Genomic DNA, 25,148 nt, shown 5'->3' with positions numbered 1-25,148 from the left:
TCATCACCCCAGCTTTTGATGAATAGGCTGATCAGGCACAGTTCTTATCCAGTCCTCATAAGCTCCTCATCCTCAGGCTCATCCTTTTTCAGCTAACCTGACCATTGTAGAGCAGCCAAGGACAAGCAAACCCTTTCCAAGGGCTAATCTCCCAGAGAATCCAGGATTATGAGCAGCACTAACAGTGAATTCACTATACACACCAGGCTGAGCCAGCAGCTTAGAGGGATTAGAAGGTTCTCTCCTCAAGCTTTAGGATCAGGTATGCACTAAAGTCATGCTCCTAGACCCTAGACCACAGGGAGAAAACACTGATGAGCAGGTGCTTCTGTAGAAGTGATGCTAAGATTTAGTCTGACTTAATACAAGCACAGGCCAAGATTCTGTTTTCCTTGACTCTACAAGGATATGTTTGGACCGCACAGCTGAACACAAGGAAAAGATTTATCAGATTCAAGACTGTTAAATGGTGTGTAACACAGTTTTTCTTCCTCTACAAATCAAGGTTGCAGACAGGCTAAAAATAACATTACATACAGGTTAAGGTTAGTGCATGACATTCACAGCCTCTTTCCAATGTATGTCACTCACTGCTGTATTGCAAAGGCTTTACCCAAATTCTTCATCTAGACTACAGATGGCACTGTTGCCTCAGTGTGGCTAGACCTAAAGACCTGTATCTCATAATGATAATAATGACTTCAAACACACTGATTGACAACCTTTATTCAGCTTTTATAAGTTCATAAATGACCTTCTGAAGTACTGAAATATTTACATGGGTGCATGGGAGCATTAAACATAACACCCCCCCCCCCCCCCCCCCAAAAAAAAAAACAAAAAAAAAAAAAACACACACACACACACACACACACACAGAGCTTCAAATCAAATTACTCCAATTGTGCAACTACAAGAGTTCAATTTAGCCTCAGTGCTTTTCCTGTAAAAAAGAATTCATGTCCGCATTTTCTCAAATGTCCCTTGGTTTTTACCGATTCCATCAGATTGGTGAGAAAAATCAAATGCAGACACGTTCATCCACTGACCAAGGTCAGAGAGTATTAAAAACTTGAGAAAATGGCTTTCCACACTCCCATCTCTGGGCTAGTTACTCTCTCAGCTTAAACGCTGTCCAAAAAAAGACCATAAACTCGACACTCAAGTTTTCCATCCGCCGAAGAGTGAAATTATGAGACAATTGCCTTGACTTAATAAACAAAAGAAATGGAAGTAACAGCTGACCCTGCACGGGTGAGCAACAACTTGAGGTGCACATTTGGATGGGATTCACATTCAACCATCACAGAACTGAGTGAACTGAGTGAACGGCAGAAGTAACAAAACTTACCAGAACTAAGATGTTTTTTCTTCCCTTCCTCTTATGAATGCACTCTCTTTATGAACAGTTTGTTTTTTGTTTTTAACAAGATGCCACATGTTAATGACAGAGTTAATCGCAAGTGTATTAAAGCTGTTTCAAATGCTGTTCAGAGGGGTAACTGAGAAGCAGTGGAATATGTCATACCTCTGATCCTGCTGCTGCCTTAATGACAGATGCCCTTCTTAAATCGTCCAGGACAATTATTGCAGGTGCAAATTTGCCAACAAACAGAAATCCAAAAACAACCTACGTATCCTGCTCTTAAACTGACACAGATGGGTAGAAAATTTATACTCAACTTCTATGAAAACACGTTAAAAGATTTAACAAAAATAAAATAAAATAGGGGGGGGAACAGTTGGTTTATTAAATTAGTTTTTTTTTTTTTTCATTTACAGATAGAATGGAAACAGACAGTAGCAGACATCAGTGCAGACATGTGGGATCTCTTAAAAATAACATTTACTGTACAGCTTGTTTTTCTCCTGGTTACAGTCATATCATTAATGCAAATGTAGTAATTAGTGATATTAGCTGAACTTAAAAGAACCTAGAAATGGGAGGGTTAGTACAGTCCAGGAGACACTTTGTATGTTTGTTAGTCATTTTGAAATATGTGGATTTAACTCCCAGGCAGGTGGCAAAATCAATGTGTTTGAGCATAACAAATGTCCTCTTACAGAACCGAACCTGATTAAAAAATAATAATTTCTACAACCACTCTGGTCACATTGCAAGGCTACTTGAGCTGCCATGTTGCTCCAAGGACCGATGTACACAAGGGCGTCTAGGACATTGTGATCTGCATCGACTCCAGCATCTCCTCCACCGTCTTCATGGAGCATTTGTTCTCCTTGGTCCCACGACCAGCCAACTGCAAGTCAGAGAACAAAGGTGAGTGGCAGAGACAGAGTAAGGGCGGAGAGAAGGGGGAAAAAGAGGACATCAACTCATTAGATCTCTCTGCCAACTAACGTAATGGAGAGCCAAACACACTTAAACACAGCTTCACAGAATCAGAGATAACCTCATCCACCCAGTAGCATGCTTCAACAACTAACCAAAAACATCCTTTTCCCCATTTAGAATGGAGAAGCATAGAAGCAGAAATAATCAGAGACGCAACAGTGGTCATTAAATAGAATTGGTAAATGGGTCATGCAAAGTAAAATAATACCTCCAATCAGGATTTTTCCTCAACTGTTGCGTAAGTGCCATTTTCATTTTGAGTGCGCTCCAAGACAGGATGCCCACATTAGTCCTCTTCCATGGCCTCTAGTATAGAAGTATGTAACACCCTACTCTAATTTCTGCACTGTGTCCACAGGGTTTTGCAGGAAGTGCTGCAAATTATAATCCGCAGACATGTATCAGATTACTCATGCAAACACACAGAAGCACACACTTTTTCTACCCAATTTAACTTTGCCATGGATAAGGCACCCCCTCAAAAAATACCACTACGGAAGGCGCCTTCCTTAACCATCGGCAAGGAACCAGGGGCCCAAAATGAGTCAGTTCAATTAACTTTACCTATACAGGCATAGATTTAATTTTGTCTGTAACCATGTCTAAAGAAAGACATACATGGCAAATGATATCAGCTGATAAAAGTTATGTGCCCTGCTCATTTTCACTTAATTGTAGTTACTGTATGTTATGACAATTCTGTATAGTAAACTACAACATATATGCAGTGAATAAATCCAGAGTAAACAGTTCTAAGGCTCTATATTCATGTAGTCAGCAGGTTGAGGTCATGCAAAATGTAAAAGCATAATAATAGAGTCAAAATCAGATTAACAAAATGCTAATAATCAGCCAATCAAATTTGGCATGTTAGCATGCCAACACATGCTGAAGAACTGCAGTTCCTGAAGGGCCCACTTAACGCCATCCCTAAAAGTGAGTCTTGTTTCCAGTAATGAAATTAACATGTTTAGAGGTGGTCTCAGTCTCATAACAATTATAAGATGGTTAATTTCATATTTTCATAGCTAATCCATTGGGTAATAGCACAAAGCCACTTTTACTGACAGTTGAGCTGACACATGCAGCTGTAATCAGTCTGAGCAGTTTAAAAACAAAGTTAGAGAGGTAAGCCTGAGATGGTGTGGATATGTACAGAGGAGGAACAAAGAACAGTGAATATGGTGCTGCCATGCAGGAGGAAAAAAGGAAGACCACAGAGGAGGTTCATGGATGTAGTGAAGAAAGGCATGAAGAAGGCTGGTGTGACCAAAAAAAAATGATGCTTGGGATGTTTGAGGAATAACACCGCTAAGCAGATTATTTAAAATTCTACATATACCATAAAGCACTGATTTATTGCTGTGACATATTTAGTCACTCAACGTTTGGTCCTTCTCAAGCCTTTACAAACAGGAAATAAATGTAGGCTTAACCTAGTCCATACTGTATTTCCATGGTAAAAGCTTTTTCCTTCTCCTTTTGCCAAACTCCAACTTAGAGAGGGCAGTTGGCTAAGGTGTACAATTGGGTGTGTAATTTCCAAGGGTGACTCATTCTTCTAGATTTAGGGTGTGTGTGTGTGTTTGTGTGGTGGGGTAGCTATAATGATCTGTGCATTTCATTGCTTTGCTGTCTAATGCGCCATTACTCTGAGCCCAGTAGTCAATTATCTCCTCGGCCTGAGGTGAGACCACCACATTAACTCCTGCTCTGCTCTACAAGTAGGAGCAGACTAGACAGCTCCACATCTATTTAGAGCATCTGATAATGGAGTCATGACGCAGTGTGAGCCTCTGTCCGTGACAGAAGAGCTAATCAGAGAATTTGTTTAGAGAGTTAGGAAAAGAGGCCAGGCTATGTAGTACTACTTTCACCCCTGATGGAACAACAACCCACACATCTCCAGGTCTCCTGCACATCCAACTTCACCACAGTAATTACTTTTTTTTCTTTTCTCTTTTGAAATGCAACCCTGTCAGTCATGACCCCTCACCAATGTCTGCTCCCTCGTACACTCACCTGCCCACAGTTTCCTCACACAAAGGTATGACAATCACCAGGTACCGGAGCCTAATAAAAGTGGACGACTGACAAGGGCGACGCTTTAAAGGAGCAATCAATCAGCCAGCACAAGCGCACAGCAGCCAGCAGCTGTCTGATGGAGGGCATCTCAAGAGTCATTTTACCCGAGGTGAGATCGAAGAACTAAAAGAGGCAACCTCACACCTTGTCATTTAACTCATCTCACACAACAAAGGGAAGAAGGGGGAAAAAAAGAAGCACACGTGACACATGGTGGCAGCCAGGTATGCATACCCGTAATGTGGTCGCACGCTCACAGCTGAATTGAAATCCACACAACTCCACTAAGCAACTAAACAAATACTAGGAGGTTGCAGAGCAGGGCAGAAGCAGAGGGCTGCGATGAATCTCACATCATGCTCCCTGGAGGATAAAGGTGTGACTGACTGAGGTGTTTCATTATCGTCAGCACAGGGTCAAAATCACACATAATCTAGCTTTTACACACTTGTCCAATGGCCTTTAAGAGTAGCTACTACTTTAGCCTGCTATTACAACTTGGCCCAGAGTATTTTCATCTTGGCCATTATTTTTTCAAGCACATTAAATCCCTGGGAAAAAATATAAATTGTTGCAGAACTGGTCAATTCAGAAAAAAATACACCAAAGATTTTTTTCTTCCTATAAAACTAATGAGAATAAAAACTTTATACAGTTAGGCACTATGAAAGTGTATCATGTATCAATCAATTTCTTTCATTAGTTATATTACAGATGTGTTTTCTGTCTCTGATTAAAGCCTTTAACACACTCCCTGTTATGCTACTGTGTAACAACATTTAAAAACTTTCTGGTAAAGCCCAATAAGATGCTATTTTTCTTAGGAATGAAAGTTCCAAGAATATACAGTTTCACTATTTTAACCAAAAAAACCATCAGGGCTGTTTTCTTATTTTAAGTCTTAGATATATGAAAAAAAATGCTATCAGTGTGGGATATTCATCTTTTCCCCTGCTAAGATCAAAGCTTTTCTAAGACAGGATAAGGTCAGTAGGCACAAAAATCAAAGTGAAAAGTAGTATGCACTTGACTTCAGTGAAGACATTCTGCATTGACTAAGCCAGCTCAACATTTTTTAAATTTATCAAGACATTCTGCAAATATAAAAGTGCTAATCTAAACCAAATAAGCTGTACCACTTCAACGACAGCTCTTCTATTTTTATTTTATTTCTATTCTTTTTTCACTCAAATCAAAGGAGCAAGTGACAGCTTAGAGCCGTTTTGTGACACTTCTGCAAAAAAGTTCACCATCATGTTACATGCACACTTTTTCCAACAGAACTGTCAGACTGAGGGCTCAACATGTGAAACGTGCCTATAAGGCAAGTAGAGTCAAATGTGGTGAGACAAGGTCTTTAGAGGCTCAGCAGGAAGCCTCACTCAGCTTCTGTAGGACCCACAGAAGCTGAGTGAGGAACCACTTATTACATTACAATCGTTTGGTGCCCAAATAAGCAATACATCTGGCAAGTATGGCAAATAATCTTTATGCTTTCGTACTTTGGTTGCCAGGACGACACTGTAAACCATTTTAGTGATACCATCTGACAAACTCCTTACTTTTGCCCCTTCCTTGCTAAAGCAGCAAATACATGCATGCATGTCCACATCCATCCTTTATTAACCTTATTTATGGCTTCCTTTTTATCTTTCTCTCTCTCCCAAATTTTGCTCTCTACAGTAATAGGGCAAAGCAAATACTTAATGGAAGACCGCCTCACAGGGAAGACTGAATCTGTTTGTAAAATATTAAAACAGCAGCTAGTTAAACACTGGAACTGAAGAAATCAGACAACATACGTAAACGGTTTTTGGAACTGCTATGAACCTCCTACATTTTTCCTCAAATCCAGCTACGGGTCACTATATCCCACTTTGAGAAAGACTGAAGTAGACTACTCTCACGCTATAGTTTAGTGTTGTCCTCTGAGAATCAGCTTGTGGCTCTGCAAGAAGCTCATCTGTGAAGCCAGTTTGCAGGATAAAGTCTTAGCAGACGCTGTGGCCTTAAGTCAACACATTAACAGTAAATGTACCCAGACACAGTAAAAGACGTCAGGGCTGTTATTACAGCCATGCAAGTCAAAGGCATCCTACAGGACTGCTGTGCATTTAAGGGTCAATACTGGGTAGGGAATACTTTTCACATTCTATGCAAATAAGGGGGATTTTAGGATCTCTGAATATTGTGTGCAAGTACTCCATGAAAGCTGCAACATAGCAGAAAATTCTGATCGGTGGTTTTCAGTGTCTGGTAGAGTGAAGATTGATGTGGGGGAAAAATGTTTTTCAGCAGGAAAGAGACACCAAAGAAAGAAAAATTAAAAGCTAGGTGCACTCACATCACATTAGATTAAAGTCTATTTGTAACTCACCTTATAGGCTCTATTTATTTGAGTGGCAGCCCAAGCAGCATACTTCATGTTGTCCTTCTTCACCTTGGCACTAACTTTAGGACTGGCAGCGATGTGACTTGCAGACTAGAAGGAAAAAAACAAGATGGAAGGAAGATGCAAAGGAGAGAACAGGGGAAGGGGTGTTCTTATATCAAAACTTGGTGAAACAGCAATAAAAGCGTAATGGAGATGAATGTGCAACCACTCTTACCATCTACCACTCCACTAGTCATTGTGGCAGAATGAAGAGAAAAAACAGACCTTGGCCTGATGACACAGGGGAAATCATTTACGGAGAGGAAAAAGTGAGCATTTTAATGCTTCATACGTAAATTGTCACTTAACAGGGCCTAATTTCTCCAACACCATTGATTCCCGCCGATGAAAGGACCTTGTATGTTTTGAAAAAAGCCTGACGTGAAATGAAAGGAGCGCCATGTGAATCACGGTCTCTGCCTGCCCCGACAGCTCCCCTCCGAACCACAAATCCCATGTCTTTCCCATGTTCCTGCCATCATCTCCACGCAGCAAACCCCAGAGGGCTTACCCTGCCTGCACTTCAAAGCCCAACCTACCAGTGTGCTGAAACTTTAGCTACGCACCAATCAACCTGGCCCTATTTTTTTTTCTGTAAAATGGTTTGGCTTCTGTATTTTTTTAGTAAGCTTTTTTTTTTTATTTCTATTTTTTTTAGCTCAAGAGAAACCTCAATTTAGATGATGTCAACACAGACAGGCTATCCCTGAATAACTGTGTGCACAACTGTGGAGGGGAATCCCCAAGTGAGTGGTGTAAGTTACCAGTCCACAACCAGTCTGTGGTCAGTGCTACCAGGTCTTGTGCCACACTGACTCAGATGGTGTAAGATGGTGAAAGTTTTCCCTTATGTTGAACTTGCACCTGTCACTGTTTGGACCATCGAGGCTAGCTAACAATGTGCAAAACACATTAAGACAGTTCTTTAACTACTACAAGAATAAATAACCACCTGAAGTATCCTTTAAAGACCCAAGGGTCTTTGGACGATATATTAAAAATAATAATAATAATAATCATGAAAAAAGAAACCTGCTCTCTCGCCAGTCAGACTTGAGAATTAGCAGGACTAAATGTCTTGGATCTGACCTTCACTGCTCCTCTTCTAGACCTGTGATGTTTCAGAGGGTGTGGGTTGCTGTGAGGTGTTTGGACTAAATGAAGAATCCCAGTCCAGAAAACAGGAAAATACCAGGGCTCGCTGCGTAAAGAGCTGCTTCCACTTTCTGCCTATTGCTCCCTGCATTGCTTTGTTTGTGTTTTTATGTCAGATCTCCCTTACGTATGATGCACTGGCACTAGCACACAATATCCTGTTTAAACAAATATGTAGATGAATGGGCTATCTGGCCAATATTCCAATTAAACTAGAACCTGATTGTATAATTTGCCAGTGCAGTCACAAAATACTGGCAACAGCTGTGCTGCTCTCTTCCTTATGCTTTTCTCCTTTTTAGCCCATAACTACTTTATTTATTCAAGTCATAAACATGAAAAAGTCTCACCAAGGGGGTATTATTACTAAAATAAAGGGCTCCAGAGGGGCAGGCTTTTCCAGTGCTGGAGTTCACCGTCTGAGTCAGCAGCGAGCTGACCCGTCTGAGAGCTCTCCCCAAAAACATACACACACACACATACAGATAGAGAAAGTACAGTCTTGACACACTGTGGCCAGCCTCAACCTTGAAAAACCACAGTGTTACAAAAAAAGGCTCAACCACTGTTGTATTTCTTTCCCACTTTCTCTTCATTCAAAGCAGCACTCACCATGTACAGACCAAACAATGCCCTCATGTTTCGGTTATTCAGCCTCAGCGCCTGGGCAAAATACTTCCTGGACAGCTCCAGGTTTTCCAGCCCCCCCTGAGTGTATTTCACCTGTGTGAGGAGGCATTAAACACAAGCAACAAGCCGTGTTAAAGGGCAGCTCAAGCAATGACAACATGACATCTGAATAAACAACATATGATCAGCTCTGTATTTGGTGACAGACATCCAGGTGGTTACCTACCTCAGCGTACTGCTCACAGTACAAGTGATTGTGAGGATTGATCATCATCAGCTCCTCCAGGCAAAATGCAGCTTTTCCATAGCTGTGGAAGCGACAAAGAAAACAGTAAGCTTGATACAGCTGTGGATGTGTCATCCTTAAGGTTGTTCAACTGTGAAGCACAACGGGTACGCTCAGTAAATTCACAGGTCTGAGATGAGACTGCACAGGGTACACGTCATTTCACAGGTGACAGACTTATAATATATAAAGGCCCACCAGATGAGAGGTTTATTCAGACGCTTACAATAAAGGGTATTTGGTCTAGACAGCTTGCTAAGGTAAAAGCCTATCTAGTGTGGTGATTCTTTCTCCACTGGGGACACTGTGTCCATCTGTGTGTTTTTCCTGTCTTTAATGTGTAGTTAACTACCTTCCTGAGGTCAGCACTACAGTAAGAGCTGGCACACTGTGCCTATACTCAGATGAGATCACTTCTCAGCAGCAGACTGCTGAGCTGTTGACCTAATCTGCTGCCACTCCACTTCTAATACACAGTTTCCCCCCCTCACAGGACCAGGCCAAGACAAGCTAAGATACAGTATATCATTGGACACAAAGCCATAAAACGTCTGCACACCTAACCAAATGCAAGCTAGCACATAGGCACATAGCCGAGACAGAGAGCAGACCTATCAACAGAAAATGGGCAAAGTTTTGTAGTCAAGCCTTAATATCTTAAGGAATTCTGTATTTTTATTTGCCTTTCAAGATTTTACATATAACTTAAACTTTATCAAAGAATAAGCTGAAAAACAAAAATCTTGCTTGTGTGAACAGGCTTTTACCCTGTTAAAGACTTCTCAAATTTCTCACTTCATAAAAAAAAAGCAAAATGCAAAGACGCATTTTGCTTTTTTTATTGCTTTTGTGAGAAATGAAATGATCCGACTGATGCTTGAAATAACATGAAAAACTTATCAGTATACCTGAAGTCTGCCATGGTAACTAGCTGAAAAATTAAGAGCATAGGAGCTAAAGAAAGGTGGGGACACAGAAAGGAGAAGAAAAAAAAAAACAGTGGAAAGGGGCTGAGTAGAAAGGGAGATCAGAGGGCTTGGGAGGTTGGGGGCTGCTTACAATTACTACTTCCTCTCTATAAAGACTTTCAGATGTGCTCGTGCAATAGCTGTGGCCTACACCAGTGCCTGCTCCATCAGTCTTGTACTGGAGCCAAATTTGTACCTCTTCTACTCTTCAACGAAAGCTTCTAACCCAATGTGCTCTTTATGGCAGCTTCTAAGCTCCTTCTACACCACAGTGCTTGAGCGAGGGTAGTGTCACCATCATGTGTGAGACTCTGTATTTATTTCTTTTGGAGGTTAGTAAAACCATCAGCAGTGGCGTACCCCCCATTTTAATACCACATTCTGACTATGCATTGGACAAAATTGGATTCAAAGTATGCTTGAAAAAATTATTACTATTTATCCTGCAATTTTGGATGACCAGTCCAATTTGGTTGAACAGGCTCATAACTTGGGTCAGAATGAGAGCCAGCAGCAGATTCCAACAGTGGCTATGAGCAATACTTGCAACAGACAAAATAATCTCCTGTCTAAACATCAGCGGCATACGGATTGTTTTAACAGTGTCAGCTCAGAGGCTATTAATTACATTCTTAATCTGTTAATGCTGTCTACTACAACCCTAACAGCAGCAAGGCAGAGACAGACTGCTTTGTTTATTTTAAGCTTCCAGGGTGTTGTGCAGTGAGAGGAGGAGAGTTTATTTCTCTTGCTTTGCTTCTCCATCAACTTCTGTTTTCTCTAGTGGCAGGGGGGCGGCTAAAGTGCCACCACCTTCTCCTGGGAATTTCACAGCAAGTGTCCTCTCCCTCTGCCTCCTGATCTATCCCTGTGGAAAAGAGTGGTGATAATGCCTCACTATCCGGAAGAGGAGGAGGAGGGGAAACAGGGAGTTTGTAACCCAAAATAAAGAAGACAAAGAAAAGAAATTGACACGCCTGTAGATAGAGGGCTGTGGGAGTGAATGGTGTGATATTAGAAGTGTTGGGATAAGCTTGGAGATAATCCGCTCACCCTAGGATTTCCTCTGGCTACTACAGCAATAAAGCCTCCCAGACAAAGCATGAAATATCCAATAAGTAGCCTTCTCACCGTGCTACACATTCCTGCTGCTGCTGCCTTCCTACCAGAGCAACAACAGTCAAGTCCCTCTCTCTCTCTCTCTCTCTCTCTCTCTCTCACACACACACACACACGCATATATATATATATTTAAAAAAAAAAATGTTGTTAAACTACAGACACCGCTTGACTAACTTCTGAGCCCCAGACAATTAAGGAAGGATGAACAGTGACACAAACAAAATTATTTTTGTCTTACAGTGCTCTTGTCTGTCTGGCAGTTCTCCCTGGCAACTGAGATATCAGGCTGGGGAGTCTTTCTGCTCTCATATGTAGGAGTGGGTGGGGGCTTAAGCCTGAAATCCTATTAAACCAGTCTTATGTGGCAAACTCAGCCAGGGTTCTATTCAGACCCCTGGCTGAGTTTGGCATCTCAACGCCTTCCATTGTGGCCATCCAACGGCCCTTTGGAGATCAAGCCATCAGAATGATGTGAAGTCCTGACACAAGCAACCTAAACATGAAGCAGCTGTACCAAGTCACTTTTTGTCTGATAACCTTGACACGACAACTCACACTTAAACAACAATTAAATACCAAATTTTTGCTACACAAGATGTCTAGATCAATCCATGTGCATTTGTTAATAAACTATGATGAACATGGTGATGCTGTTCCCTGTGTTAACTGTTACAAAATCACATATTGGAGAATCCTTTATCTAAAAGAAAAGGGTTTGTTTATGCTCCAACTGTATAAAACAATGCATCAGTTTGATCATAATGACCATAGCAAATGTTTGACTTGAATAGTGTTTGGATTTGGGTATTGTAACTGCAAAGGTGGGTCCCAATATAACCACAAAGAATGCAAGCTTTTTAAAGCTGTACATAGAACAGGCAGATGAAAAAGTATATATACAAGGAAATTTGGCTCTGCTTTCAGGGAAGTGAATACTACAATAGTTTTGGTTAAAATATAAAAATGCATTTACTCATGTTCGTTGATGTAGAGCTCTGACAGCTCATGCCATGCTTCCTGGTCTCCAACAAACCTGTAAACAAATACTGACATTAAATTCTCTTCCTCCAGAGGAGTAAAACAATAAATGAAACTAACATATTAAAGAAAAAAAAATATTAGGATTAAGCAACCACTGTGTATTATAATAACAATGACAGTCTTGCAGCTGACAGCATTTGTTGGCATTTTATGCTCAAATCATGCCAGCACTCTTGAAAGCAGGTTCGTTTTTAATTAAAATAAAAATCTGGGGAGATGAAGAGAAGGGGTGGCTGATCCCCCCCCCCCCTTGTAACAAACACTCACTGCTCCAAATACTCATTGAGCTCCCGGATGGCTTCAGTGCTCTTCCCCTGGGCCTTCAGTATGGAGATCTTGCGCTTCCTTGCTGCCTATAGAGCAGAGTGTAAACAGGATTAGGAACTCAGCTTCTCAAGTGGTTGAGAGGGTAAAGAGCATGAGGGAGTGTAAGAGTTGTGAGTCTAAGTGTTTCACTTTTCAGTGTACCACAAGCTTTCTTAAAGTTCCATTATGACAATGAATCATTTTCTATAAGAAAAAACTGCACTTTCTTTCCAAAGTAACAGCCACAGAGTCAAAAAGACAAGACTCTGTCAAGTTAACTTTGTTAAGTTTATTCATATTATTACTGCGGGACTTTAATCATAATTGGAGATAGTTAGCGACCATGTCCAACGGGATACGGACACACATTATGAGTCAATGTTTGGAAGTTGGAATGAGCTCAGTGGCTGAGATAAAGTGGTGAGTCATCCCCTAACCAAGTGGGGAAAATGGCACACTCCTCCAAACCCCAACGCCTGTCTTCCTGCCGGCACAGCACGCATCTAGCGCTGCACCAGCCTGACTTACATCAGCTGAAAATTGCTTTCCGCTTCATTTTGATGTTGAATTGACCTTAAGGTGGATTAGATTCTCATCAATCTGAATTAGAAAGTATTGCCCTGACTTTTCCAAATGTTAGACTCGCCCCAGACCACCTCCTTCTTCTCTTTTGATAGTAAGTGAAAACCTTAACAGGGGCTGCTGCTCCATTAGGAGTGCACTGCCCTGCCACAGCTTATTTTATTTATGGACTGGCACTTGATTGAGTGGGGCTTCCTCTCATAACCAAAGCCATTGAGGGCTGTGTATGAGTCATGTCTAGGGGCTGTAAATCTGGGTCTCCTCTGACAATGCCATCGTAAGAAATCCACTTATCCATCAAGCTGGGACAAAGACCTGCTGACACACAGCAGCTTTAACCGAAAAAAATAAATAAAAGGAGCGCTGTGCAACAAGACATCATCGTCATAAAGGAAAGAATATTTTAACATAAGCAGAAGGCAGGCAAGTTGAGAGAAAATTAACATTTCATGAATTTATCAACCAGCAGTGAACCGTGAATGGCTAATTATTTCCTTTTAATACCTTCTTCTTTAATAAGCCTGGATGATCTGGACTGCGCATCTTTGAGCTGCAACTTATTGTTCAAGAAGCTAACAAGACAGATGAAGAATAGTGTCCTGAAATTCTTCAAAGGAGAGAGATGTGCTCACTACATCTGGTCAGCACTTTCCCAATAAAATCTGAGAAGAGATAAGAAGGCTGGGCCTCTTCTCTCGAGTTGGAGTGACACGCTTTGTATCCATACAGCAACATTGTGCATCACAATTCTATTGCCTACCTGTATTCAGACTATTAAAACAAAGAGGGCGCCAATTTAATCTGCAGTCTATCATGAAATTAGAATTTATACTCACTTCAAATTAAAGACACAAATAAGATCTTTCCTCAACACACACCCACTTCTCTCTGTCCCCCCTTTTTTTTTTTTCTTGGATAAAGAACATCTTTGGGCTCAAAACAACATATGGAACTTGTTGCTCTGAAATGTCATAGCACTTTATGTTTAATAAAGTGCTATGACATTTCAGAGCACTTTATTAAACATAAAGTAACTCCAACCTACTCCTCCCTGTTCTTTTCTAGCTACTGATCCAGAAAAAAAACAAAAACCTGGCATTTGACTATCTGATCCCTCTGTCGTTATGACTTTTTTTTTTTTAATTAATGCTCTGAGGACACTCAAAAAGTACAGACTAGCATATTTGTGTCAACACTGCACCATGAGTTGACCTACAGCATTCGTTCCCTATGATGAGACATGAACACACAACACAGGTGGCACACTTGACATGTGTGAAACAGGTTAAAAATGTATTTTATGCATTTATTTATTTATTTTTTCCCCACAGGTATGTTTGCACCCATACACAGCAGATTGTTTAAGTTACTATCGAATCGTTTTTTAAAGTCTGAAAGTCAAACGCTTCCAAGAGTTTTCAGAGTATACTTCACATTTATGTGGTCAATAAACATTGACGTGAGGCTTTAAACTTCACATTGCTTTTCCCGCACAAATAAACTCTTGTCTAGCAATGAATCTCTAATTGCATATGATTGTGGGTCAACCTCAGAAGTCGTCTGTGTGACCTCAGCGGCTTATTTAAGAAATACTAGCTTTTTATATTGAACAATTAGGGTGAAATGAGAGCGTTGGAATTTAATATTAACGTAATCACTAAGTCCACTCATTCTTAAACAAATCCTAAACTAGCACATCCTTTTTTGCAAATGCTGTTTGCACCACATAATCTAAAATACTCACAGGAAGAAATAAAAAGGTGGAAAAATCGCATTTATGCACGCAGACAAGAATTTTGCCAGCTCATTGCTGTAGGTATTGGAACATAGCAAGCAATGGAAGGGCTAAGAGTTTGAAACATTTTTTGGACAGCGCCATGGCAAAAAAAAAAAAAAAACCTTGAGCAATTTTTGTTGATTCAACAATTTTGGTTAATGGGTACCACATCTATTCCACAGCCTGTAATTACAACAGCTCAGTTTCCAATCTGTGCTTCGCATGCTGGGATGCCTCGCAAGTCTTCCTTGTGGTCGCCAATTTTCCGCCATTTCTCAGGCCCATCCCCTGCCCGAATCCTAAGAGCATGTTGGAGAACATGTAGGGAGGAGGCAGCCCTCACAATAAGACAGGTGACCTAAGTGATGTCACTGAATCGTCGCTCCACCCTGCATCACTACACCCATTGAGGACAAGGATTTTGGGAAAAAGGTTTAAGGTTAACATCTCAGAGACAGAGGACATATTTGTCTGTTTTGTTCCACTCCCAGTCCCAGGTTTGAATGTCAGCCTACGCTTGAAAGGGTGGCAGTCTCTAGCACGCAGAGACCAGGAAACAGACCATTCCCTTTCCGAGTATGTCCCTGCAATCTACATTAGATCTGTGCCATGTCTGGGAGGTGTCCTGGGACTCACTGAAATTACAACTCACATTATCAGAACAGTGGATATATTTAAACAATTCACTACAGATCATTCTAATAACCAAACATAAGTTGGCTGAGTGCCAATCACTGTACGTGACAATGACAGCGTTGGAAGAAAATCACAGAATTTGCAACTTGAATCTCATTTTCGTTAGCGTGTCAGAATATTCACTGCAATCACCCGAGTCTTATTTCCTTGTTTGAAACGGACCGACAGAGTCATTCAGGAGAGCAGGCTATGACAAAAATGTCAATGACACTTTTGTGCTACCAAATATTGGTAGGCATCATGACTGAAAAATTTAATCACTGTTGGTAACCCATCTTTAAAATGTTTGCTCTGTGCTTTAGTTGCAGCCATGCTTGCAATTGCTGGATCCAGAGCATGTCTGGTTCCGGATTGGTTCAATAACTGCACTCATTAAGCTCAGACACTAATCTAATAACCTCTCATTAAACTTTTTATCTTTCTTACTGCTCAATCAAGCAACAGCTGTGTATCTGTTTCATTGTTTTCAGAACAACCCATAGACAGTATAACACTACCATAACATCATCCATTGGTTTATAAAGTCCTGTTCTGAAGCCTTGTGATAAGTTTTTTTTTTGCCATCTTGGTTGCAAAAGACCAGATGTATTGAAAAGGAGGAGGGATTGTCTAATGACCTGTGATTGACAACTCATTAGCCAGTAAACATGCAGCTTCATACCACAGATAATCCTTCAATTGAAACATAGTATGACCAAGATTTACTCAGCAATAAAATGTTTACAGATGTCACGTGACAAAAAAAAAACCCCAAAACAAAATAAAACAAAAAACATTTTTCCCAAAGACTTGACTTGGACTTGAATTCTCTTTCCCCAACCACAGCTATCACCATATGGTGGCATTCAGATAGAATGCAGGATTTTAGGCACTTCACTATATCCATATTTTACATTATGTATGGCAAAACTATTATCAATCCAACAATAAACCTTATATGACTCCTGCTGAGTGTCTTATTTTCAGGGTAGTTTTCGGGTTTTAAAATAAATTGTCACTACCTCTTGAAAAAGTTGCATTTTTTTTTTTATTTCTAACAACCAACAAATCATCACAGTGAGAGGAAAAACTGAATTTCAAGTTCTTGTTATTTCTAGCCTTAATGAAAGCTAAAACATTTTGAATTTGACGTTTGATCTGATGCTTAATTTGTATTCGTTAAAATACCATTGAACTAGTAGCTGTTATGACACACAGTCACGGTCAGTCACTGAACACTGAAAGACAACACACTGCTCCATAATCAATCATGCTAGCTAGTGTTTCTGATATGCATGATGTCATCTGGTAGGAAGGAGGTGCCAGCTAACAATTTCCAGGAAAAGAATGTTAAACCAATTGCAACAGAAGTATAATTTCTCTTTTGTTTTGTCATGTTTACAGCTCTACACAGCTGACTGGTGTAAAAAGTTCTCAGCAGCTGGCAGAATCCACCATGTTTACCTTGGTAAGCCTTACAGTAGTTACAGAACTGTTATGCAAGATTTAAAGGAAGATGTAATGCTAAAGTTATTTTTTTCTGTAGCTTTTCTGTCAATGTTATGTAGTCTGAATCCAGCATAAGGGTGGATAAATAAAAATGTATATTTATAATTGTAATGTAAAACAAAATTATATTTATACTAACCAGCAAAAATGATTTACAATCTCAGTGTAAAACAGCGACAAATAATTATAAAGTGAGTGCGAGACAGACAGAGACTGATGGGAGGCAGCAGCTCTTGCAAGATAAAGATAGGGAGGCTATTTCTCCATGACACACGGAGAACAAGCTTATTCCTGTTTAAAGCACAAAGCTGATGTTGTGAAATGAAATCCAAAGTACCTATGATGTGTCTCTAGCACACTGCCTGCTGAAAGAAAATATCTAATGCATCTAAAGGAATCCATATGGCACCATGGCACAGGACTTTTTGCACATCTTTTTTTTTTTTTTTTTTTTTTTTGGGGGGGGGGGGGGGGGGGGGGGAGGCTACAGCCAAAATAAACAAGCTGCTTTCTTCTGAAAACCCTTTAAAAGATTTATTTTCTTGCTTGGCCACATGTCCTTATGGAAACAATTACCAGCAGGTACATTGTGTTTAAGGTATGTGGGTTTGGCAGAACACTGGCTAGACAAGTTTCTGCAAGTTATTTTACAGTGATGGATAGTAAATTGAAAAGAAAAGATGGCAAGGGGTGGGCTTCAGAGAATTACTTCAGACTTGTTTGTATTACCAGCTTAACATCCAGCAGCACTTTGCACCTGAAGCCAGTAGAGAGCAAAGGTGAAGGGAAGGGAGCTTATCCCTGTTCAGTTGGGGTGGAGGTCTAAAAGGCCCAGTAAATCATCATCTTCAAAGACCGGAGCTATATTTACGCTTTACTTCCACCAAACATGTCTGCCACTGACTAAGACTATGAATCACCCCCCCAGCCACCCAGCCCCCTCCCTTAAACACTTTTTAGTTGTGTGGGTGATAGGCTGATCAGCAGTGTGGTTGAGGCCAGAGGCCAACTGGAGTTTAACTTAGCTACTCCCTTGCTAACACCAAATTGCCTCGACAGATTTAAAGCCCTCCAAAAAGCTGAAACCACAAAGTGAAGCAAAGTAGAGCGCTAAGCAGGGGACTTTTCTTTTTTTCTTTCCTTACCGTATTGGTGGGGTCGTCTTGGAGAATGGCATCATAGTGCTTGTTGGCCTCATCGTACCTTCAGCATGGGAAAGTGGGGGGAAGAAAAAACATTTTATTAAAAATTAAACCAATCCCTATTCCCAGTCAAGTAAAATTAGATGGTTTGGAAAAAAAAGAGTTCAAAACAATTAAGTTTCTGTACACATTATGGCAGGTTTCTAGGATTACAATGAGGCTGTACAGAAATCAGTATTAATCTATAGAAAGAAAAACCTTCATTTAAGTTTAGGTTATTGGTCATACGGTGGCTTATATAATTTCACAATGGCTCATGACATCAATACAAATAAAACTCCCTGTTTTTCAGATTGTATTTTCATTTGATTGTGTAGAGTTGTTTTCACCTTTAAACAAAATTAAAATGCTGCCTTTACATCTGTCTGTGTCTGCAACAGTCTTTTTCTCTCTGGGCCCACATATTACCACAAAACATGCATATGAACCTGATAGCCTGCTGCATCCCAAAGAGTGTGCTTCAGACTGTTGGACAGGGCCAACAAGAACAAATACATGAGCTATAAATAATGGATACATGGTTACAAATAAATAAAAATCTTGCAATCGGATGCATGTGCTCCTCACTTATGATGTGAAACCAGGCGCCAAAGAATGTTTTTTTGCTTGTAAGGAGTAATCTGCAGCACTGATGTTTTAGCAAACAACAGCATGGTTCCTTGATCACAAATGGTTAATCCCGCAACAGACAGAAGCACCTCTGGTTCCCATTAGCAATGAGCAGCCCTACTTCCAGCACTGATGCTTCCCTCACATTCACTTTATTACTCAGCCACACTTTGGGAGACTTCAGATGGCACCAGGCAACCACTCACAAGCCACTTTGATTTGCTTTATTTATTTAGGGACCAAGCATGTGTGTGTATGTGTGGCAAGCATATGCATGTGTGGAGGGGAAGGCCCTTACTGTTTGAAGCTGCGTCATTGAAGTGTAGCTCTGTCTGCTGCCAATTAGATCCCAGTGTGGAGTTTATTTAATCTGACAGTGCTGAAGCAATCACTCTCAATTATCACATAAACTCTGACATAACCGATAAACCAGCAATGGTAATCGGGGTGGGGAATGTGAGTGAGGTAGTAAACAGATTGAATTACCCTGACTTCAGATCAGTACAAACTAAAATACCCCCTTGTTTATCTTCCTTCCTCAGACTCCTTGTTCTGATTGTGGTGGCATTTCAATATTTACATAGCCAAGACGCTCTTAAAGCACTGAGATCAAAACAGGGAAGGCAAAGAGAAAAAAAAAAAGAGGCGAATAAGAAGTAACAAAATAAGGAAACAACAGCAGAATAGAAACCAGAGAGTGCTGAGAGACCCCCAGAATAACAGTGGGATCTAACCACTTCCTTCCCGGGAATCCTTACCTCAGTCTAAAGGGCCACAGGACTACCCAGCACTGAACCTTTCCCCACTCCATTCCCTTCTTTCTCCAAAAGGAATGCTGGGTGATCCAACATAAACACACATTACCCCACACACTGTACTTACATATACCCAGACCATTGTACCACTTAGGATCTGCTAACATTTTCTTGTCCCCAAGCCTCTCAAAGTACCATACATAACAGTAAGGCCGTGCTTTTTTCTGCCTGCCCTCTCTCCCAATGCTTACCTTTCCAAAGCTTCCAGCCTCATGCCCGTTAATCGCTTCACTCTGTGGCTATCTGGAAACTGCTTCCTCAGTTCCTGTAGACAGGTCTGCAAGGATGTGGGCAGAAGGGAGACCAATTATAGATGGCAGTATTTAAACTTTATGTTACGCTGACTCTCACGCAAATACCAAAGCTTCTTTGATACAAACGGTCTGTCTTGGGACTTAACTGAACAACCAACAATACAGACATTCTCCCATAAGGCAAACTTCACTGTCTTAAATGAACTGTTATTTCTCTGTTACACATTGGGACAGCCACATCACTATATTTAAAAAAAGAAAAATATATTTTTTAAAAGTGCAGATTCTCCTACTTCCACCTTTTCTTCCTCTTCTACACAAAGTTTGAATTTGTGAAAGAGAAGACAATAGTAACAATAGCATTCAGCATTATCATGAATGAGATGGAAAAGTCTGCAGTGTGACCTGGATCGTATCTGCTATCCATCAGCTTAAGTCTAGTCCTTCTGCTTTTTTTTTTCTGGCAGAAGTGCTGAGAGGATAGCCAACAGACAACTAATTCTAATGATTGAGTTCGAGCCTTCTCTGTACTCGGTGAGTCACTCATTTAGCCAAAGGGAGCTGTCACATCCATACTGATTGGAGATGAACTACTTGAATTACTGTCCCCCCCACCCCTTCTAGTTTTGCATGCAGATTTGACCATTTTCATATTTCTGAACCTAAACTCTGAATAATTACGTGACACTACGTGACAAATAAATCCTAAAGAGAAAAAAAAGGTGGAACTTTGTTAGAGATGCCAAGTTCAGTGAACACTTGAAGCGTGCATCTCCATGTATTTGTTACATCCACTAACTCCAGTTCTTATTAAACTGTTTTTCCAAAGTACAGACAAAGTAAAGACCACTTGGCCAAATAAAAATCAGATTTTCACATTTGGCAGCGCAGGTGCTGCAAAGTAGTAATGGTTGTGAGAGAGTGAAGCTTTTGGGTGTGTGAGGAAGTGCGACGAAAACTTACCAGAGCCAAGTCATCCCGACTGCAGTCCAGGGCTGCAATCATCACCTGCTCATAAATAATCCATACTGGGCAGAAAACACACAGACAAAGAAGAAAGTGTTGACGCCCTTTCCATTCCACTGTCTGTCATAACATCTAAAACTTGATATATTAAACTATACACTTGACATAGAGACTTAAGAGTCTGTCCCCAACAACTGCATGGGATGTTTTTTCCCCACTTTCCACAATGAGAACCAAGAGTTTATTATTATTACTATTATTAAAAGAACTGTTCTGTTTCATTTAATACATCATGGAACATTTATTATTTTCCTTTTGACATACACTGACTATTACTTAAAAACATCCATGCTGTATTACTAACATCCATAAACACCCTTCTGAAAAATTTTACAGGCATACTATTGATTTGCTAGCAGTGAACTGGTCATAAAATGTATTCAATTTCAGTAGTTTTACTTTTACATTTAAGGAAGATTCTTAGAGCAGGAACACACATGTACATTCAAATTATAAAACTTTTTTATAACAACTGGATTCAACTGGTTTCAGTTAATTCAATTTCAGTCAATTTTCAGAGTGTCAAAAAATGTCACTGATTTAATGTGAGATTTTGAATTTAATTTTTGTAAGTAAGTAAGTGGGGAATGGATTATTACTTAAACAGCTTTTTTACTTTGAGCATAAAAAAGTACTTTGTACTAAATGTTACCTATGTTTATACTATACTGCATGGTTTATAACTATCACACAGACACACAACACTCCAGTGAGTAGAGTGACAACTTGGGGTTCAGTATCTAGCTCAAGGACACTTCAACATGTGGAATTGACATCTGGACGGGAACTGAACTATAGATTTCCAAGTAGTGAAAAAAGCTTATATGGGGGTCAAGTGGGAATTTTCTCAGATTTTACTATGTTAGATGGAATGATCCTAAAAATAACTTTGACTGCACAACAAATATAAATAAATATATTTATTTAAAACTATGTTTTTATTAGTCCTAACAATCATTTTAAATGCATATTAGATGCAGAAGCTTTGCAGATCACTTTGAAAGCATTTACACAACCATAAACACAGGTGGAACATCTTAATATGGTTTTGTGTGAATTCATTTTTGTGTGCCGGGTGGTCCTTAAGTTAGACTGTTTGAAAGTTACACTCAACCCCATAATTTGCTTTCCTCATTATGTTGAAATGGTGCCTATGGCTCAAGAGGTAGAGCAGGTCATCTACTAATCATAAGGTTAGTGATTCAATCCCTAGCCGCTCAAATCTGTATTCCAAAAGCATCCTCGGGTAGAATATTGAACTCCAATTTAACAGAGTGTGAATCTGTGTGAACGCTAGATAGAAAACACATAGGCATAGAAAAAGCATTTGTGAATGGGGAAATGAGACATAAAACATTTTGAGTGCTTAAGTAAAGTAGAAAAACACTACATAAGAACCAGTCTGTTTACAGTTTCCAAATAAATTCTACTTTAATAATACAATACAAAGTGTTAGTATGGATATAATTATCTCTTGAGGCATCAGGGAAAAAAAACAACAGTCACAATTTGGGCGGTTTAGTAAGGGTGCAGCTATATTCTGAAGAAAAAATCCTGCAAATATTACTAATATTCTTAAAAACAGTGCTGACGCATTGTGAAACTAAAGTAGTTAAACTAACAATTCTGTAGATTCCATGCTGAGATGTTTCGCTCAGGGTTGTATGACTGTTATAACACAGACTGTAGTTTTTGTGCCAAAGCAAGTTTGATCTGCTAAATGTGGTCGGGTTAACAACATATTGTGACTGTTTTCATTACAAATACAAAGATTGTACATATCAGTTTCTAAAGAAATAAGATATAAAATTATTTTGATAAGTGGGTGACATTTATATAACTATACCGCTAATTCTTAAACAATCCAAACATTGCAACATTTTTCAACACCAATAAAATTATTAATGGAAATTTACATAGGTGTTATAGGTGGTTATATGACAACACTTTCTGCATTTTCTTCCATGTTATATTTATTTGCTTGTGAAGCAAGTCATGCTAAGCCTCACCAACATAACACGCACTAACCCTTTAACATGTTTAACTCTGTGGTGAGCTTTAAAAATATGAAATGTTTATTGACAATTTTTCTTTAAGTCAACTGTGACATTACAACATTCTATAACACATAACAGAGTGCCTGCACAAGTCGACTAATGGAAATCAGCGCAACATGTTAAGCCAGCAGCTTTGATAAATAAACTAGACATGTTCAGCCAAATGAAATACACCCAGCCTCCACCCAAAAGGTTTTATGCCAAAACAAACAAATGCCCTTAGTTTTTCTTCACTTTAATGATTCCAACTCATGTTTTGATAATTGCCATCTCATTTCACAGCCAATTTAGGAGTTGGTTTCAATAAAAGCATAGCATGTCAAGTGTGCGTCCGATTCTTTTAAGGGGTTTGTAAATCATTATGATTTGAGGAAAAGGGAGAGTTTTACGAAGTAGTGCAGCAGGGCAGCTAAAACAATAAATAAAATCTGCAGGAATAACAATATGGTGTGCACTGTGAAAGGTAACTGAATACACTCCTTATTCTTTTTTTCTTTACACTATTAAACTGTGTAGGGCTGTATTCCTGCTCACTGTATTTCTGGAAAATAATCATGTTTTAGTGTTTTTCCTGACAATCTACCAATTTAATTTCTGTATCGACGTTTACTCATCAAACCAAAGACATTAAAATATGAACTGGTTTCCGTTCACCCTTTTTCATTTTAAGCATTATCCCCTGTCCAGACTTGTATTCTCAGAACTGTCTTTGCTTATCTGCATGATCCACATCACAGTAAGCTCAAGATCATGTCCAGAAATTAAAAAGTCCACAACGTTTTGATTCTCTCTAAGAACAAGAAAATTATTACTGACAAATTTTACTGAGGGTTATTAAGTAGTTTTAGTCACTACAAAGTCTAAATCCTAAACTATTGCCTAAATACTGCAGTTTTGAAGGTCGCCACTAGTGAAAAGGAACAAACAACTCACTGTTTTATTACAAGTATAAAGTTTTTCCTGTTGTTTTGAATTTGTCATACAAAGACAAAATTTTCTCTGCTTTTATGTTTAGTTACCTGTTTTAATACTACCAAATAATATAATATAATCAGTATTCTTAAGTCTAACACTCCACCTAACCACACACACAAAAAACATGTCTATAATGACATAAGATGACAATCTTCAGATTTATTCAGCCTTGACACACTTACTGTCATCTCCCAGTTTAGATGCATGTTCACTGATGAGTTCTTCACCAACATCCACAATCTGTTCACTGTTTCTGTAGTTATCTTCTCGCCATTTCCGCAGCTTATCTCTCATCTCTTTGGACAGAGACAATGAAAAATAAGGACAACTGCAAAATGAGAAAATTAACAGATTGCAACACAATTCACTATTTCAAGACCTTCACTTCTGTAGCACTCTACCACACGATTGTCAAGTGTGAGCGGCATACAGCTTTTCTAAATCACACTTTATTACCTATAAATGCACTCAAACCTGTCCGGCATTTGAACCGGTGTGGCTGAAGAGATTTACGATATTAGGACCATTACACACACCAAACTTCATATACTATGCATGTATTTAGCTCAACAGATTTGACAGCATGACACGAAAATGTTCGAGCAACTAGGAGACGTTATGAATGCACACAAGTGCAGGCGGAGAAAAGGCAGCATCAACATTAGTACGGTACTGCGTTACTGTCGCCGTGTTCCAGCTCTTTTACAGGACCCGACACCTGCGTAGTCTGTGGTGGCTACCGTTAGCCGCTGCATTAGGCCAACCCGGGCTAAAATGATAACAAGCCCTGTGTCTTTTCTTCAAAGAGACAAACGTCGGTTTCCACTGCACACTCCCGGTGCTTTCACGCCATCATTACGCTGAAGCTAGGGACAATGAAGCGGTTACTGACTACTGCGAACATAAAACTGACTGGGTAGCACACTTTGCTAACTATGTTTAGCTAACCACTTTAAAGGGTAGCTTGAGAGCTCGTATATTAAGTCTGGAACAGCGACGACTCCACGTCATGTCAGTGCGCAAGATAACGCCAGAAGCTTTCAAAAAGTAAGAACACGTGCCTGTGTGACACTTGAAGAGTAGCTATTTTATATTTTATCTTACCTTCCCATCCTACATCGTACATTTCTGCTACCGACGCCATCTTTTCCTTTGTGATAACGTACGCCGTGCTTACGTCATGGACATGCCTGCTGCGATTATGCATTATTATTATTAAGTCCAAGTCTTTCATAACGCTTGAGATGTGCTATAATTCATCCAAACAGCTTACGTATTTTTTATTCA

General features: G+C 39.8%; 1 protein-coding gene across 1 annotated transcript; it reads right to left on the bottom strand.

Moving 5' to 3' along the window:
* Window positions 1-830: 830 nt before the first annotated feature.
* Window positions 831-25,078, bottom strand: emc2 (ER membrane protein complex subunit 2). The gene is made up of 11 exons (XM_085422518.1): window positions 24,966-25,078; window positions 24,044-24,157; window positions 20,767-20,831; window positions 19,741-19,826; window positions 18,069-18,126; window positions 12,342-12,427; window positions 12,007-12,066; window positions 8,884-8,965; window positions 8,640-8,750; window positions 6,816-6,920; window positions 831-2,258 (listed from the first exon to the last, which is right to left on the bottom strand). The coding sequence occupies exons 1-11, from the start codon at window positions 25,066-25,068 to the stop codon at window positions 2,172-2,174; spliced, it is 957 nt and encodes a 318-aa protein (XP_085278644.1). The 5' UTR covers window positions 25,069-25,078; the 3' UTR covers window positions 831-2,171.
* Window positions 25,079-25,148: the final 70 nt, after the last annotated feature.

Source organism: Rhamphochromis longiceps, linkage group LG11 (genome assembly GCF_057381845.1).
Source record: "Rhamphochromis longiceps isolate RC_006_pf linkage group LG11, R_longiceps_female_GT1.1, whole genome shotgun sequence".
NCBI lineage: Eukaryota > Metazoa > Chordata > Actinopteri > Cichliformes > Cichlidae > Rhamphochromis > Rhamphochromis longiceps.
This window is presented reverse-complemented; position numbering and strand designations above follow the sequence as displayed.